The 13935-nt window shown below is 42.1% G+C and overlaps 1 protein-coding gene across 13 annotated transcripts in view; it reads right to left on the reverse strand.

Annotated features, from left to right (window-relative positions):
* FOXP1 (forkhead box P1) overlaps nt 1-13935 on the reverse strand; it is a 564105-nt gene that overhangs the window by 132532 nt on the left and 417638 nt on the right. For all 13 annotated transcript variants that reach the window (XM_056853065.1, XM_056853056.1, XM_056853017.1 and 10 more), the window contains one exon: nt 1570-1729. In XM_056853065.1, coding sequence (XP_056709043.1) covers nt 1570-1729 — 160 coding nt within the window. The remainder of the gene's footprint in view (nt 1-1569; nt 1730-13935) is intronic.

The raw sequence follows: 13935 nt of genomic DNA on the forward strand, positions 1-13935 counted from the left end.
AGTGGGGCAGGGGATAAAAATAACGTTAAGAAGAGTTGATTTTTATATGCCGACTTTCTCTACCACTTATGGGAGACTCAAACAGGCTTACAATCATCTTCCTTTCCCCTCCCCACAACAGACATCCTGTGAGGTGGGTGGGGCTGAGAGAGTGTGACTAGCCCAAGGTCACCCAACTGGCTTCGTGTGCAGGAGTGGGGAAACAAATCCAATTCACCAGATTAGCCTCTGCCACTCATATGGAGGAGTGGGGAATCAAACCCGGTTCTCCAAATCAGAGTCCACCGCTCCAAAGCAGTTAAGGCTGTTCTGTTAGGAAACTGAGCTGTGCTACAACTCCTGATCCAAGTCATCATTACTACGACTGCCTTTCTATTGTGCTTCCTTAGAATACCTATTTAAGACATGATCACCCCACCCCACTTTGTAAGCTCCTGCTCCTCCTCCCATTTCCTCAGTGCTGTTCTTGCTTCCACCTTCGCTGCCTCTATTGCTGACCCTTATTTGCACCCAGATCAGTCATAGAGGCAGAGCCTTGCAGCCAAGTCCTGTGCAGTGGCCACGACATTCAAATCATTTTTAAAAGTTACTTGGAAAACTATCTTTTACTGGGCAAAGATAGGGTTTTTGTTTTCTGCCATCAAACTGCAGCCAGCTTATGGTGACCCGGTTGGGTTTTCAAGGCAATAGATGTTCAAATACCTAGAGATTTTGGGGGTGGAGCCTGAAGAGGGCGGGATTTGAGGAGGGAAGGGACTTCAACAGGGTAGAAGGCCATAGAGCAGGGGTGTCAAACATAAGGCCCGAGGCCCAGACCTGGCCCCTTGAGAGCTCTTATCAGGCCCATGAGCCAGCCACCCCTAGCCCCCCACCCTCTCAATCTGGGCTAGCGAGGCATGGCCTGGCCCTTCCAAGTGACATTTATGTCATATCTGGTCCTCGTAACAATTGAGTTCAACACCCCTGCCACAGAGTCCACCTTACAAAGCAGTAATTTATCTCTAGGTGAACTGATCTCTGTCGCCCTGAAATCAGCTGCACTAGCGGGAGATCTGCAGCCACCACCTGGAGGCTGGCAATCCTAGTGGACTTCCATACAAATACTAACCAGGACTGACCCTGCTTAGCTTTCAAGATCTGTGGAGATGAACCTAGCCTGGGTTACCCAAGTCAGGGCTGTGATGTTATGAAAACTTTCGTTAAAAAGTCACATCAGTGAGACTTTTAAATTTCTTGTTTATCAAGCAACAGAAGCTGGTTAACTAGCCTTTAAAAAAAAACTCCGTAAGCAACACTTATCTGTATTGATTAAAGATATATTGATATGCACTGATGAACTCATGAAGCTAAGAACAAAAAAATATATTCAGCAGGGTGCTGTAGGGGGAGAGAAAAAGGGCCAAAGCTCTGGTTCTCCAAGAGGCTTGTTAAGCTATGAGTCAGAATGGCGAGAGGCATCAAGAACTGTTTTCCTAAGACTGTACACCTTGCCGATGCTTGCACTGATGGCCAACTTACTGTGAAACCTGGAGGAGATTCATGGCGCACAGCGGTTGCCTTGGAACGTACCTTGAGCGAGAGGCTGCAACGGCAAGGTGGGCTGGCCCGGCTGAATCGTTAGCAGACCTTGGCGTTGCAAAGAGAGGAGGTGCTGTTGCTGCAATTGTTGCATCTGTAAAAGCTGCTGCTGAAAGGCCAGCTGCTGCGAAGTCACCTGTTGCTGCTGTGGCTGTAAAGCAAAAAAAAAAGAAAAAAGAAAGAAAGGAAAGGAAATTATAAGTAATTACAAATGTTTTTTTAGCATTCTTCTGCAAAGACACTGTCTATAAAATCAAAGGAGGAGAATATTAAGAGTGCAGTACAGTGGCAAATGGGAGCCAGAGAGGTGTAGTGGTTAAGAGCGGTGGTTTGGAGCGGTGGACTCTGATCTGGAGAACCGGGTTTGATTCCCCACTCCTCCACATGAGGCTGATCTGTTGAACTGGATTTGTTTCCCCTACACATTAAGCCAGCTGGGTGACCTTGGGCGAGTAACACTCTCTCAGCCCCACCTACCTCACAGGGTGTCTGTTGTGGGGAGGGGAAGGGAAGGTGACTGTAAGGTGGTTTGACTCCTCCTTAAGTGGTAGAGAAAGTCGGCATCCAAAAACCAACTCTACTTCTTCTTCTTCTTAAAGTGTCAGACCATGACTGATGAAACCCAAGTTTGCATCTCCATTCAGCCATGAAACTCACTGGGTGACCTTTGGCCCATTCGTTCCTCTCAGCATAACCTCTCCCAAAGGATTGTTGTGAGGATAAAAGAGAAGAGGGGAGAACTACCTACACTGCATCGAGGTCTGCATGCGGGCAGCAGGATATAAATTAAACAGAGGATAGAGATAAGTCACTGAGTGGACCTCTTAAAAGCCTATTACTATAAAGCAGGCTTGCACAGCTGGTAACTTACCAAGCCAAACAGGGTACAAGTATCACACCTGGAGCTCAAAAAGCATTTGTGTTCCCCAGGGTTAAAAGCTCAAGGCATACTTAGCAGGCTACATTCAAGTTCATGCATCACAAGCTGTGCATGAAATATATATATATATTTCTCTTCTCCTTCATTTTATCCTCACAACAACCCAGTCAGGCAGTTTAGGCTGAGAGTGTGTCTGGCCCAAGGTCACCCAGTTCCATAGCAGATCCCAAAATTACTGGTTGGTTTTCAATTCAAGCATTACTAATCTTGAGGCCATGTTTGATTTCTACCTTTAGTTTGTCTTGACAACAAGTACTGCATTTGTCCAAAAGCAGCAATTCAAGACTACCTTCCCAATGACAAATTTAGGTTGCACTGAAACTGGGTATTTTTCAGAGCAATGGGCATGGTTATCCCCCCACCCCATCTTATTCTCACCAGCGGCCTTTGCGGTAAGGCTAACTGAGAGTTACTATTTCAAGATGGCCTTCATGGCTAAGCGGGGTGTGAAATACACTACACTTCCTCACAAATGTGGCTCACGAAAGCTCATACCCTACCAGAAAATATTTTTGTTAGTCTTTAAGGTGCTACTGGACTCTTGCCCTTTTCTACTACTGAATACAGACTAACACGGCTACCCACTGTGAATTACCTTATACTAAGTTTCACATAAGTTCACTGTATGAGCTAAAATATATCTAGCTCAGCAGTGGTTCTCCATGTCTTCAGACAGAGGGAGGTCTCTCTCAATCCCAAGATCAATTGAACTGGAGATTTCACCTTGGGATCTTCTACATGCAAACTATGAGGTCTACTACTAAGGCACGGGTCTTTTCAATGGGCAGAATAATTGGTAGCGGAAAGCAAATCTGGTACCCCCACTCTAATAGAGTCTCAACTGTCCTTCTATTTTCTTGCATGTAAAGGAAGGGCAACTATTCACTGATATTGGGCGGGGGGGGGAGAAATAAAACAATATTCTTTGGGAAATTACAGAGGAAAAGAAGTCATCCACAAAAGTCATAGGCTCATGACTTTAAGAGGCTTTGAAAAGCAACATGACCCAGCAGCAGACCTGTAGGGACCAAAGGTGCTACGGAGCACATGAAGCTGCCTTATACTGAACCCTTGGTCCATCGAAGTCAGTATTGTCTACTCTGACCAGCAGTGGCTCTCCATGGTCTCAGGTAGAGGTCTTTCACATCACCTACTTGCCTAGTCCCTTTAACTGGAGATGCCGGGGCTTGAACCTGGGACCTTCAGCATACTAAGCAGATGCTCTACTACTGAGCCCCAGCCCTCCCCACAATCAGCAGTGGCCAAGGGAAGGCCACAGGGAACAGTGGTCAGCTAGGGCCTGACTCTGCATGGTTTGAAGAGGTAGGAGAAGGCAATATAGGGACTGTAGAGGGCTCAGGCAAGCAACAGTGGCTTGCTAAGGTCTGGCTCTGAAGCCAGGTAGGATGTGTGTGGCATTCACACGTAATAAAACAAAATTAAAAACAAACATTTAAAATGTAAAAGCAGGGCAATCCCCAAGGTTAAACTAACTCATCCTGTGTCGGGGTGGTCTGATTTAAATCAAGGCAAGCAACCAAAAAAAAGGCCCAATTTAAAATATATAGAAAATATCCATTCGCATTGCATTAGTTCGAAAAACAAGTAACACTTATTTGTTGCTTTAATAAGCGAAGTGCATGCTGTAAACTTCAACAGTCTTCATACAGCCTCAGACAACATACTGAAAATTTCCTAACTATGTTTTTTTTAGTATTTTAGAAAATGATACAAAATATTTTATCCTTAGATGATTTAATGCTCATCACTTTATACACAGCTTGTTTCCCAACATGAAGACATTATGCCTTTTTTTATAGACTGGTGCAGACTGGAAATAGAAGAAGACTTCGTTTTTATATGCCGACTTTCTCTACCTGTTAAAGAGAATCAAACCAGCTTAAAATCTCCTTCCCTTCCTCTCCCCACAACAGATACCTTGTGAGGTAGGTGAGGCTAAGATAATTCTGAGAGAATTCTGAGAGACTAGCCCAAGGTCACCCAGTAGGCTTCATGTGGAGGAGTGGGGCAACCAACCCGGTTCTCCAGATTAGAGTCTGCCACATGTGGAGGAGTGGGGAATCAAACTCGGTTCTCTATATTAGAGTCCACTGCTCTTAACCACTACACCACGCTGGCTCTCTAGAAATAACTCTAGAAGGTGCTTCCCCCCCCCCAGCTTCTTTTCTTCTTTAGTTTGCCCCTTCCCACCTTAGTCATGCAATTGCCCTGTCTCACAAAACTATACAATCTCAACCAGAAGAGAGACCTGACTGGAGTGGCTGGGCATAGCTGGAATAAAAAGTCACCATGATGGATTAGTGGGCAATTTCACACATGCTCAATAATGCACTTTCAATCCACTTTGAAGCTGGATTTTACTGTGTGAACTGGCAAAATCCACTTGCAAACTATCATTAAAGAGTACTGAAAGTGCATTATTTGGCATGTGTGAAAGTGCCCTAGTGTCTTGCTACTCAATGGTCTCAAGTATCAAGCCAGAATATAAACTCATGGATTACTGCACTGTATGGTGATTGACAGACATTTCCCACACAGCTTTCTTTCTTTTTAAAGCAGCTTTGGGTAAATATCATAAGAAGATCATACATTTAGTTTAAAGGGATTATGGCCTGGAGCCCATATTTGCCACTAGACGAAAGCACTTCTACTGTGGCTTACTAACAGAGCCTCTGCTTTGAATGCAGAATATTCCAGGTTCAATCCCCAGCACTTCCAGTTTAAAAAGCTCAGATAGCAAGTGATGTCAAAAACCTCTACCTGAGGCCCTAGAGAGCCCCGTCAATCAGAGGAGATGGTACAGGCCTCGGTAGACCAATGGTCTAAACAAGTACAAGCAAGCTGCATGCACTCAGGGACAGGGTAATATTTGACAATTCACCCTTCCCCATAGCACACCCCTACTTCACCTGCACACATTTTCTGGGTACCAGCAGAAGCCCAGGGGTATGATTTCAGGAGTCTTGGCAGGCTACAGACTAAAAAGAAGGCCTTGCTCCTAGTGGATGCTAATGCACCATTTAGAAAGATCTCAGAGGCAGATCAGAAGGCTAGTTCACACAGAGTGTACTCCCTGAGCTACTTTAGACGTCAGAAATCTTGAATGGTGCCCAAAAACATGAAGATCTGGTAGAATCTACTTGTACACGTCAATAGGCAATTATCAGCATTTTGAATAAACTAGAGTTTCGGAACAGTTTTCAAAGGCAGACCCACGCTGTATACATTATAGTAGTTTATTGGGGATGTTACCAAGGTATGCATGACAATGGCTAAGGCTCCACTGTTTCAACAGTGCAACTGGCAGATCAGCTAAAACTGAAAAAAGGCATTTCAGACCGAAGACAGGGGTTACCGCATTATGTATTCCCAGCGATGTATTAAGAGTTTGAAAATGTTATAAAAAATACTGCTTGCACTTTCTATGTATTCCCACCGATGTATTAGGAGTTTGAAACTGTTATAAAAAATACTGTTCGCACTTTGGCCCCTTTAGCTGTGAAGATGTCTTCCAACCATATTTTAGCCGTGGCATCCAAAAACCCTTTTAAAGCGATGTTTTTTATAATGTTTTCAAACTCTTAATACATTGCTGGGAATACATACTGCGGTAACCCCCACACTGTCTAAGCCTTCAGAAGTTTCTTTGTACTTATTCAAGGATGCGACTGTTCCATGGAATCTTGATGAAAAGAAACAGAGAGGGATGCCATCAGCATATTGACACCATACTTCATGCACCCAGAAAATATCTTTCAGTGGATATTAATAAGGAGAAGGCAGGGGGCAAGACTGTTCCCTGAGGAAAACTATAGAATAATTCTAGTGAAGAACAACTATCCTTCAATATTACTTTCCCCTTAAGAAGACTCAAAGTGACTACAAAAGGTAGACTGCTGGTCCAGAAGAATACCATAGATCTTACAGATGCTGAGAGATCCAGGAGAATCTCTCCAGGAATAGATGTTATAATTCTGCATATCAAGGTCTGCTCAAGATGCCAACGTGTTAGGACACTAATTCCAAACTACAAAACAGACAGAATACTTCCAGCAACTGCAGTTTAGAATTTGCGAAACTCAATTAAGTGCTCTTTATATTGACGGCATGCTCTTTATATGGACGGCACAAACTAATATGTACAGATTAGTCATTGCCACTGGCTTGAGATTTATTCTAACATACTACTCTTTGATGATTATGTTTCCCTAATCCTTGCTCTACAGTGATAACGGGTATATGGATTGGCTGGCCTCCCTGCCCATTTGTCCTTTTCCTGTCCTCTCGTCCCCTTCCCTTTTCCTACCCTCCCTATTTTTATCTTCCATTTCCACATTCCCCTTCCAACCCCTGGCTCTCGGTGTCTCCTCAAGCTTCAGCCGGTGGGCCTTGGAGGTGAATGGCCCTTCTGACTAACATCTGGCAAAACTCCTTGGCAAGGACAATCCATAGGAGCCACTCATTGAGAGCGGGCGCCATCTCTATTAATGAGGGGGTTTGTTTTAAGCTTTTACTGTAATGTTTTAAATACTGTTCATTTTTGTGTTCTGTGTTTATTGTATTAATTGTTGGAAGCCGTCCTGAGCCCGGTGCTGCTGGGGAGGGCGGGGTATAAATGGAATAAATAAACAATGCTGGTGTACCATTCTGCATGGAGAGTTGGGGTTCTACATGGAGGTATAATCAGATGGAAAGTACCCTACTGCGATGAAATGGAGCTTGCAGGAAAGGGGCTCAACCAAAAATAAAACCATGAATTCCAGCACCCAAGTGTGCTTTGGCTTTCCTTTACTGAAATGGCAGTCCCCCAGGCTGTGTAACAACTGCATTTTGAAATGGAGGAGAGTTTGAAAAGTAGCATGTGATAGGATGTGGGTGTCACCGTTTCAAAATCGCAGTAGGTATATCATTATATAGCTTTGGTTCTTGAACAAGCTGTAGGAGTAGGATGCCTTTTCCCACTCTAGCTTCTGGATCTTTCCTGCAAAATCCATACGGATTTTCTTTTATCCTGATGAACAAGGCTCAATTTAAACAGGACACTAGTCATATCAAACACATGTTCCTATGAGATCCTAAACCAGCATGGTATAGTGGTTACAGTGTAGGATTTGAGAGATCCAGGTTCTAATCCATCTTCTGCCATAGAAGCTCACTCAATGACCTTGAGTCAGTCACACATTCTCAGTCTAACCCACCCGACAGGGTGGTTAAAGGGGACCTGCTGTTCCTTTGTTTGCTAGCTGAAAACAAGGCTGGATCCTACCCATTATATCATACACACTTAACTGGAATGAAAAATAATCCCATGCTATGCTCTTATTTATTTATTAGTCTCAACTACTGAGGCTCCAATTGGTTAATTTATTGCATTTTCATAGTATCACTCTGTCGTGCGATCAATCAACTCAGTGTTCTTTCTGCTGTATTATTCCACTTCTTCTTTTTTACCACCTCAGTACTTGGGGTGGGGGGAATTGATTATCTGCCCTTAGTAGAAGACTAAGTTGCCTTATTCCATTGGGACTTGAACCTTGAACCTTCGAGGTGTAAAAGAACATGTTGCTTTTCTCACTGCTGTACCCCGAGAAGCTTTTAACTACTCTGTTTATCACTTCTGACATAAATAAATGAGAAAAAAGTCAGACCTTTGAAGAAGAAAAACTTCATCTAATATTGTTAATTAGCCATGACAAACGATGAAATAACATTGTAAATCTTTCATAGAAACAGCCACTAGATTTTAATTACACACATTCATAATTTAGCAAACAACATCTTACTTGAATGCGAGTGCTTAATATGTACAGTACTCGAGGCTTCAGAGTTCTTAATTTGGTCTCACTTAAGGAAGCCTCTAAGGTTCTGCTCATCGTGTCTTTTATTTGCTTTGTTCTTTAAAAGCCACAAAAAAGCTTTTGCAGTTTTGATAAATATCTCTTTATTTTTTTGTAAGATGACAGGAGGAAAACTTTGGTTGTGCAGAACATCAATACATCATGCCTGTGTTTAGCAATCCCTTAAGCTAGCCAAAAAAAAAGTTAATGTAGATTTCCTTAGTAATTATCTGAATGATAGAAAGATAATACAGCGCAGTAGTAAAATAAATAGAAGGAAATTATCTAATATCCCTAATCTGTTAGGAATCACATGAAGGTGGAGGACTGGAATGCTTTTGTAGCTAACATTTGCAGAAAGCAAATTAACCCTTGGCCGACAGAAATGTAGGACCTACTATGACATCAGCCTTTGGAGAGGAAAGGAGGAGGGGGACAGGGTGAGAAAGGGGGGGGAACGTACTGCATTTTGATTTTTATAAACAGGTCCTCCCCCAAATATAAGCTAGGTATAAGAAATAAATATATTTCCACTCATCTAAGGTAGAAAAAAAAATCTGAAATAGTGCCTTGCAGTTTGAATGAAAAATAAGTACACAAGAGAAGCAATGGTTCTCCTGCCTCTCAAGAGAGCAGTTCGAGATTTTTATCATCCTTATACTGGGTACACCCTACAAGGAATGTCTCCTCTACACACAGTGACAAAACAAATGGGCATTCCTGAAGAATGCCGTTCTGTTCCTTTAACATCCCCCCAAAATAACACCCCCCAAAAAATAGGTGGAAAGGGGATTGCCTGTGTACATGACATATTTCCATTGGCGGGGGGGGGGGGAGATCTGAATTGAGAACCAGGTCACAAGTGGAGTGCAATAACCAGTCACCTGAAACACCACAAAGCCTGCATTTGCCCTGTGACATTAATAATTTCCTAAACTAGGCTAAAGGGAAGTGGCACGCATCTAATAGTATTGGGCCCTACAAGGAATGTCTTTCACAGTAACAGCTGGCGATTTTTGTTTGCCAGCTTTCATTGAAGGAAGTTTGGTGTTGGTGGAAATGGGGTGGTGGTAAAGGTAAACCTGCTACCCTGTCCGAGCACAACAATGCTTCCTACGCTAATACGTGGGGCAGGGAGAGGAGAGAAAAATCATTATTTCATATGCTCACACTTCTCTCTCCCTCCACAGCCCTGCCCAATGCTACCATGAAGATCCCAGTTTTTTGTTTGCTTTTATTTGATCTAGGCCAAGAGGAAGTGAAGACAGACATTCTACAGTATGGCAGAAGTGGCTTGAAAACACATTCACTGAATTACAAGGTTGTTTGTTTTTTTCTTCCCCAGGACACTGGAAAAACTTGTTCAAGACATTTCTGCTACTCTTCAGAATGCTCATCAAACCAATAGTGACAGCCAGTTTATGAGGGTTTTCATACCACGTTCATCAGGATCATTACAAATATGAACATTAAGAACATATGAACATAAGAAAGGCCCATCAAGTCCAGCAGTCTGTCCACACAGTGGCCAACCAGGTGCCTCTAGGAAGCCCACAAACAAGATGATTGCAGCAGGATTATCCTGCCTGTGTTCCACAGCACCTAATATAATAGGCATGCTCCTCTGATCCTGGCGAGAATAGGTATGCATCATGACTAGTATCAGTTTTTACTAGTAGCCATGGATAGCCCTATCCTCCATGAACATGTCCACTCCCCTCTTAAAGCCTTCCAAGTTGACAGCCATCACCACTTCCTGGGGCAGGGAGTTCCACAATTTAACATGGTATCTTATCTGCCTGCTGCACACATGTGGCAAAAAGTTGGGGTCTTCATCAATCTGGTAAGGGCTCCCTACATAGTTGGATGTCCGACAGTATTACTAATATAACTTTTCCATTAGTGTGCTTCCTGTCAGCAGTTACAACTTCTAATCATGTTCATTTAATCTATTACTTAAAGAGTATTTGATCATCAGAATTTACTTGGGTTGAATTTAACTTGCAGAATTCAGCTTTCAAAGTTGCAGAATCCTTATTTGCTTTACATTGCAGCAAAACATAATGCAGAGCCTGCGCGTGAAAAAGAATAGCCCAAATGGTCAGCATTCTTTTTGTTGTTGTTATAATGCCAAAGAGGTTTTATTCTTCTGGAATTGGAAAATAAAGCCTCCCACCAACATCATATTAGCAACCAATTTCAGACCTATTTACTGCACCTACTGAGTAAGTTAATTGATTTTCTGTCTGAAAAAACAAAATCTACAGTGAGAAAAAACAAACATGTAAATAAGCTGAAAAGGCAAGGGGGAGCAGTTCTGTTTTAAACCAGCATGTCCCAAATGATCCAATTGTTTTTAGTTTTTTCTCAAGTTATAAGATTAAAATAATTCACAAGGATAGTTAAACCAGTGTTTAACCATTTGTTTGGCATCTCAGATACTAATCCTTGTGGGGGGGAATCATACTCTAAAAGGAATGATTTAGCGCGAGAACACTCCTCGCCTGAGACATGGCAGTGGCTTCCCACTTTACTTCGAGTTAATATTTTTAAGACCAGCTTTATTTATATAAGTTGACTGATGCCTGCTCTGTTGTCTTCACCGCTGTCCTCCAGGAAAAGCTCATGAAAGCTCTTTCTCCGTTTAAAAAGCCAGGATAAAAAAGTATACAAGCCCATTGTCCAAGAAAGAACTTAAAAGCAATGCAGGCTGCCAAACTGCGCTCCCCACCCAGTTACCAAACACAGGATACAAGGCAGTTTGTTTACTTCTCACAATTGAATGCATACAAAAAAGGTCTCGGTGCAGTCCTGTTGTCAGGTCAGTAGTCAGTTGTTAAAATGCTGAAATATCCTGATAAAACTTGCATTTTTGATCCCCTCCCTAAAACTGCTGTCAAAGGTCTGTTTTCCTTTCTTGGGTTACTCCCTACTGCCTAACATTAATTGTCATAACTACTGGAGGACAAACAGCCTTTTAAACAAAACAATCTACTTAGCTCAACTTTGAATGTAAAAAGAAAAAAGTGTCCTTAAAAAAAAAATCTACCTTTGCTTAGAATCGTTTCACTCCAATATCTGTTTCTCACCTTTGTTTTTCACAGACCAAATTCTTGGTAAAAAAACTCACATACACAAACCACACACAGTACTTTGTGAGTTAAAAATCCAAAATCCAGCTTCAACAAGAATTACTATAAACATGTCCTCTCCCCTGCTATAAAATTCCTCTTCATCTAACTTACGGGAAAGGAGACTTTTAAAAATACCATGTTTGGTGTGCTGTTTATAACTCAAAGCTATCTTGCTTGCTTTTGTTCTGTTTTAAGATTATGGGACAACTCTGTGAACTACTAACAATGAGAGGGTTAGCGAATTAATACAGGCCTGCCAACTATCTGAATGATAAGCTCACACCTGGTTAAAACCATCACCAGTCTACGTAACAAAACAGCATATGGTGATCAGATTGAGCGCATGCAAACCTGCATGCATGGTATTTATACACACACACACACACACATGCACACCCCCAGCTGAATACCAATTTGATAATGCCACCCTCTTTAACTTCAGAAGAGAGGTCTGAAATCCATTGTTCAAAGCAGGAATCTATTAAAATCATCTGGTTAATTGGGGGGAGGAGGGGGAAAGTCAGTCCAGTAAAAAGCAAAAGGGCCCTCCCCTAGATCTTTTACGTCTATCATGATATAATCCTCATCTTAAAACAGGAAAGAGTCTGTTTGCATTGTAACTTTGGATACTGCAACATCAGAAGTGGGACCACAGTTAATCAGTTGTGTTAGATATTGAAATGCCATCACATTGTCCAAGTTCCCTTCTTGCCTTTTTAAAAGGCAAAAAGTATCCCCCCCCCTTTCTGAGCCATCATCTTTGTGTCAGACACGCTCTCCTGTCTGACAACAGCAATTTAGAAGAGTTAACTTTTATCGTTCATTCTGCTGTGTAACTTTCCCCTTCAAATTTCTTTATCTGCCCTCTGAGCTCATCTGAACTTTCATGTTCTCCCAGCATGCAGGCTTGCATTCAAAACTATGTCTAATAGACCAAATAAGAGGTTAATAAGAAGTGGCAACAGAAAGAAAAAAAATACAATCCCTGGTAACTGATAAGAATGACAGTGGCAGCCCTTTATTGTTTGTCTTCAAATATAGAGTTAAAGATCTTTAAAAAACTAAAATTTGACGCCTTTGAAAAGAAAGAAGCACAAAATAACAACAGGGGGTTATTGCCTGGCAGCCACAGGGGAGAAGCTCCATAATTCTTATTCTCCCTTTTGAAGGTTGTTAGAAATCTGATTCAAAAAAGCAACAGCAGAAGGAGAAAGCCTCTTGAGGCTATAGCCATTTCCTGTGATCATGCATAATGCGCTTCAAAAGTGGGTTTTTACCAGTTCTGTTGATCAATTGCACCTCCTTCATATTCCCTCTTCCCCCCCCCTCTGCCGTGTTTACATCTGATGCGACTCAAATGACAAGCACTGTCTGAGACTGTGAAACAGACCTGTCATGTTGATTTATGGGTGCATCAAACCAGGACTTGTCCAAACTGAAGCTCGCAGTTCATTAATTAGAGAGTTGTGACTTTGAAGTCAGCTTTCAGACTGTGGTTTTTAACATTTGGCTTAATTTATATGCTCTTGAATGTGGATCTCTAAGGGGGAAAAACTGAAATTCCCTTCTTGTCTTTGAACTTCTTTTGACCGCACAATAATCATTTCTTTGTCCAGAGTGATGCCTGCATCCCAGAGTCATTAACGCGCATTGAACTGCCACTGATGAGTAAGCCCTACTGAATTAGAAAAACAGCCAGGAAAACAAAGCTGAGAGCATTCTGCTCAGTGATATCTCACAATTACATGCCTTTCCCTCCCTGTGCCATTTCCATTTTAATTACTGTTAGTCCTTTAGATTTACATTTTAGACATTTTTTAATCTGTTCCCTTTTTATTATAGTGGCGCCCGTTAGCAGGCTACAGTTAAGGTTTGTGTCAGTGTTTCCCATTATAACCCCCCCAATTTTCATAACTCAGCTATAAAAACCCACACTCTACTTTAAATTTGGGTTTGTATAATAAAAGAGTGGGAGGGGTTAGGGAGGGGGGCAGAGGTGTTGGTGGCTAAGGCACTAGTTGGGCCAATTTTGGCACCTTTAAATGTAGCGCAACCACTGCATCGACACAGGGCCATTTCAACAACAGCGGGGCACCATATAGCGTTTTTAACAATGGACAGCAGTCATACGCCAGGTAAAGAAGTCCTTTACAGCTATAGGATTTCTCACATTTTACCGTGTCCCTTCTACGAACAAACCTGTGGTTTTCAAAATTAATAGGATGCACAAAAACACTTTTTTAGAAGAGAAGAACTCCTCCACAGCTTTCCAAGTGTTATTAACACCACGAAAAAAATTAAAATAACCAACTTTCAGCCAAACTATCCATCTTGGATTTTGCTAATTAAGGACATGTTCCTTAAACTTTTGACATTATTCATGGATTTTAGACACTGGATACAGTTTTGTGGGTTTCACTGTTTA

Source organism: Euleptes europaea, chromosome 1 (genome assembly GCF_029931775.1).
Source record: "Euleptes europaea isolate rEulEur1 chromosome 1, rEulEur1.hap1, whole genome shotgun sequence".
Lineage (NCBI taxonomy): Eukaryota > Metazoa > Chordata > Lepidosauria > Squamata > Sphaerodactylidae > Euleptes > Euleptes europaea.